The sequence below is a fragment of the Limulus polyphemus genome, unplaced genomic scaffold, assembly GCF_000517525.1.
Source record: "Limulus polyphemus unplaced genomic scaffold, Limulus_polyphemus-2.1.2 Scaffold5722, whole genome shotgun sequence".
Classification (NCBI taxonomy): domain Eukaryota; kingdom Metazoa; phylum Arthropoda; class Merostomata; order Xiphosura; family Limulidae; genus Limulus; species Limulus polyphemus.
Genome location: NW_013671332.1, coordinates 21,653 through 26,001, shown reverse-complemented (window position 1 = coordinate 26,001; position 4,349 = coordinate 21,653). Strand labels below are relative to the sequence as shown.

General features: G+C 32.1%; 1 protein-coding gene and 1 long non-coding RNA gene across 2 annotated transcripts in view; one reads left to right on the top strand and one right to left on the bottom strand.

Annotated features, from left to right (window-relative positions):
- Positions 1 to 4,349, bottom strand: part of LOC111089267 — a 28,287-nt gene that overhangs the window by 9,463 nt on the left and 14,475 nt on the right. The window lies entirely within an intron of this gene.
- The window catches only part of LOC106472906 (transmembrane emp24 domain-containing protein 6-like), a 17,664-nt gene continuing 15,554 nt past the window's right edge, over positions 2,240 to 4,349 (top strand). Inside the window, exon 1 of the mRNA XM_013933577.2 lies at positions 2,240 to 2,445. Within this exon, the coding sequence (XP_013789031.1) occupies positions 2,248 to 2,445 (198 nt within the window). The 5' untranslated portion in view covers positions 2,240 to 2,247. The remainder of the gene's footprint in view (positions 2,446 to 4,349) is intronic.

Genomic DNA, 4,349 nt, shown 5'->3' with positions numbered 1-4,349 from the left:
CGGTCAATCCCACTATTCGTTGGTAAAAGAGTAGCCCAAGAGTTGGCGGTGGGTGGTGATGAATAGCTGTCTTCCCTCTAGTCTTACACTGCTAAATTAGAGACGGCTAGCGCAGATAGCTTTCGTGTAGCTTTGCGCGAAATTCAAAAACAAACAAACAATTGTCAAATTGCACGGACGTCAGATAGAGCATGACAGTACGTGATAAAATTTACTGTAACACCGTGGTGGGGCTCCAGAATTATTTTACCATAACATATTCATCCTCAGTATAACTAACTAGCTAGTTAAACTCAAAAGTGATTAATGTACATTAAATTATGCAGTAAGAGTATTTTGTGGTAAATTTTTGTAATGTTGTAGCAAATGTTTTTTAACTTCTACTTATATACAAATGTACGAGTTGATACACAAAGTAAGCTTTAGTTTCAATACTTGAAGAGTTTAAAATCAAAATTATATATACATATATGCTTATTGTATACAGAAATTATTCAAGGACAACAGTTACATGAGCCAATAAATTTTATGAAAATTAAGAAATAAAGTGTTGATCAAATGAAAAATAAAAATAAATCCATAAAATGAATATAAATATTTTGAAGTAACAGCTGTAGAAATAATTTTTACTTCTAATGCAGAACAGTCACTCTTCTTAATTTGGTCTAAATAGCTTATATTATGAGTGTGTATTTTTACTGTTATGTACCCTATTATATTGCATCAACAATTTTTGCTAATTCTCTTTATATTCACTATATGATAGTGTCCGTAAGGTTTATTGCTTCGCCAAGTTTCATTTATTATAGCATTTTATGTTATAACCAGATAAAAAGAAAGATATTGAAATAGAATAGTTTATATATATATGTCTGTTTATTATATCAATGAAAATAAGTCAACAATATTTTCTTTTCAAAGTAACAACTCTTTGACGAATAACCTTTTTATGTGTTATTATTTCAGATATATTGATCTGAAAATAAAATTGTTATGCAATATTAATTGCTTTAATACTGTTACGACAGCGGAAGTCGCGCGACGCTGGGAGCATGCGCTGGAGTTCTAGAAAGATCGACGAACCTGTTGAACGTCCTAGCGTTTGCTAGACGCGCGCTATTATTGTATATAAGCGCGGCAAATAAAGCAAGAGAATTAATCGAGACTGGAGTAGCAGATAGAGAGATTGAAGATAATAGACACAATTAATCGAGTCAAGTGAGCGGTAGTGACCGTAAGTAAAGTGCGTGAATCATTGTGAATTATAGTGTGTGTTTAACTTAAAGTGACTGTGGAAATTAAGTGTATTGCAAAATTGAATTGAGAAAGAATAAACTAGTTTTATTTAAGAAAGGACTTGTATCGCTGAAGTTTCTTCGGAAAGAATTTATACTGGAAAATTAACAAACGAACACAGACGTAACAATACATTTATCAGTTTTTAAGACCGTCATATTTGCAGAAATGCTTACACATATTTTCTGTGTGAGTGTATGTTTATGTTTGAAAATGTATTTTCAGTAATGCACAAAAGAAAAAGTAGTTAAAATTATCATAATATATGTATAAACAGTTATATTATTTTACATATTTTATTATATTTATTTAGGAAAAGAAGATTTTGAAGAATTACCTTCCCTGAAGAAGTAAAGTAATTTATACAAGTGGTGATATTTATTAATAAAATGTTTAGAAAACCACAATAAATAACATAATATGTTTAAATAACATATTATTTATATTTTATTTGTTCTTTAATATGTGTATTTATCGTTGGCTGTTTGGTCCGGTGGTTGGCGTGCATAGATTGTAACTTCAAAAGTTCGGCGGTATTAAAATCCTATTATTCGGGCAGACAAGAGTAGCCGAAAAGTTAAACCGGCGGTGGGTGCTATTTATCAAGTGCCTTTCCTCCAGTTTGACAGTTCAAATTAAAGACAGCTGTATGCCAATAGGTATTTGTGAAAATTCTGAAGCAAACAAAATTATACACTTTATTCTTATTTATTTAGCTAGATTAGTATATTCACTTAGAAAAATAATAAAAATGAACTAAACACTGTATTCCAGACAAACACTTATTGGTAAAATAAAAATTCGGAATAATGGATTTCTATTAGGCTTATTCCAAAAATTTATGTATGATAGTTACTTTTCAGACAAACTCATTTTTATCAGCTTTTATCATTGCTTGTTACACATTGAATCAATTGTGTGTTGGCTTATACAGATAGCGCTCATTTCAAAATGGCGTTTAGAAGTGATCATGTACTAGTAGTTTTTAACTTACTAATAAACATAATATACTATTGTAATTCTGAAACATACGCTTTTGACAACAAACTTGGTATTTCATACGAATTTAAAGTTTCTGTTGAAGCTGGAAAAGAAGAGTGTTTTTTCCAATGGATTCCAGCAGGTGCCACGTTTTATGTTGCTTTCCAGGTAAACTTTCGTGTATTACTAATTAATATAATAATAATAAAAGTGGTAGATTTAATTGTAAATGTAAAGCCACTAATAAGTTAGTAACATGTGTTACAAAAAAGGAAGAAAAACATAACACTGAAGATTATTGCAAGTTAATATAATGAATAGATGAAAATAATCCCTGGACATAAAAATTAAAGAGAACTTTGACCTGCAAGGGGCCGCTGCATTATTTAATATAACTTTAATAATGATATTATCAGTGATTCAGTTGGCTGTTGTTACTTTCAGTTTCAGGATGATACATCTTTAAATAATCTGTGACAAGTATACAATGTAGAAGTTGTAGCTGCATTGCACTAAAGTAAAACCTATATGAATTAAAATCATAAATAAAATTCAACGTTAAAATTGGTACACACACAAAAAAACAAAACATTTTAGGCCTATCTATGGCCTTCAAAAAATTGATGACTCTACGTGTTTCGAAACAAATATATGGATGTGACTAATAAACAACAATTGTCTAAAATACACAGTAGCGTATATTTCAGAAAATAATGTATATGCCATTCAATCCTAAGATTGACTATTTATTTCCTTTATCTCCTTTTATACAACTAGGGCAATTTTCATTTCTTTTTAATCATTCACCAATTACAAACTAATCTTAGTATCTAATCATTTGTGAGTCACGGATAAAAAGTTTCCTGAAAAGTCTAAACAACTAACACTTGTATACCATAATTTATATATATATATTTACAGGTAGGAACCACACTATCAGTCTTTCAATTATAAAAAATGTCACTATTATCCACTGACTTTTGAGGAGTAATTTTAAAGGCCGACTTTGGCTCATTTAGAAATAATATTGTTATGTTACGTCTCTGGTCGTTGGTTAATTTTCCGTAGAAATTCTTTCCGAAAAACTTCAGCGATACAAGTCCTTTCTTAAATAAAACTAGTTTATTCTTTCTCAATACAACTTTGCAATACACTTAACTTCCACAGTTACTTTCACTTCAACACACGCTATAATTCACAACGATTCACGCACTTTACTAACGGTCACTACCGCGCTTGACACAATTGTCCGTCTCTATCTCTGCCTCTCTGCAATTCAATTAATTATTTCGCTTTATTTGCCTGCTTATATACGAGAACATAGCACGCCTAGAAAAACCTAGAGTTGCGAGGAACAGTCACAGTATTTCTAGAACTCCAGCGCATGCTCCAAGCGTCGTGCGACTTCCGCTGTCATAACACTGCCGCTTCCTTAGTATTGTTACGACAGCGGAAGTCACGTGACCCTAGTAACACGTCATGCGCTTCTAGAACGTTCATGAAGCCTCGAGAGGTTACTAGATATGCGGTATTCTTGTATATAAGCCGCCAAGAAGTGACGGCAACAATATAATGTGTAATTGAACTGCAGACAGAGATAGATATGGACAGTTGAGTCGAGCACGTGAGACGTTCTTTGTGAATTATAGCGTTTGTTATAGCGTGACTGTGGAAATTAAGTGTATTGCAAAGTTGTACTCAGAAAGAATAAACCAGTTTTATTTAAGAAAGGACTTGTATCGCTAAAGTTTCTTTGGAAAGAGTTTTTACGGAAAATTAACTAATGGCCAGAGACGTGACAAATTGGTGTCAGAAAGTGGGACAAAAAAAAATGGAAACGAGAAGTGGCGAATCAAACTACAGCTTAGCAGATTTGATGGCAGCAATACAAGAACTGCAAAAGAAACAAGAAGAACGAGAAAATAAACAAGGAGAGAGACTACAGCAGTGGTTGGAGGAGAAAGAAAAGAAACATGAAGAGAGATTACAGAAGTTATTGGAGGAAAAGGAAAAAACAAGAAGCGAGATTACAGAAGTTATTGGAGGAAAAGGAAAAGAAACAAGAAGAGAGA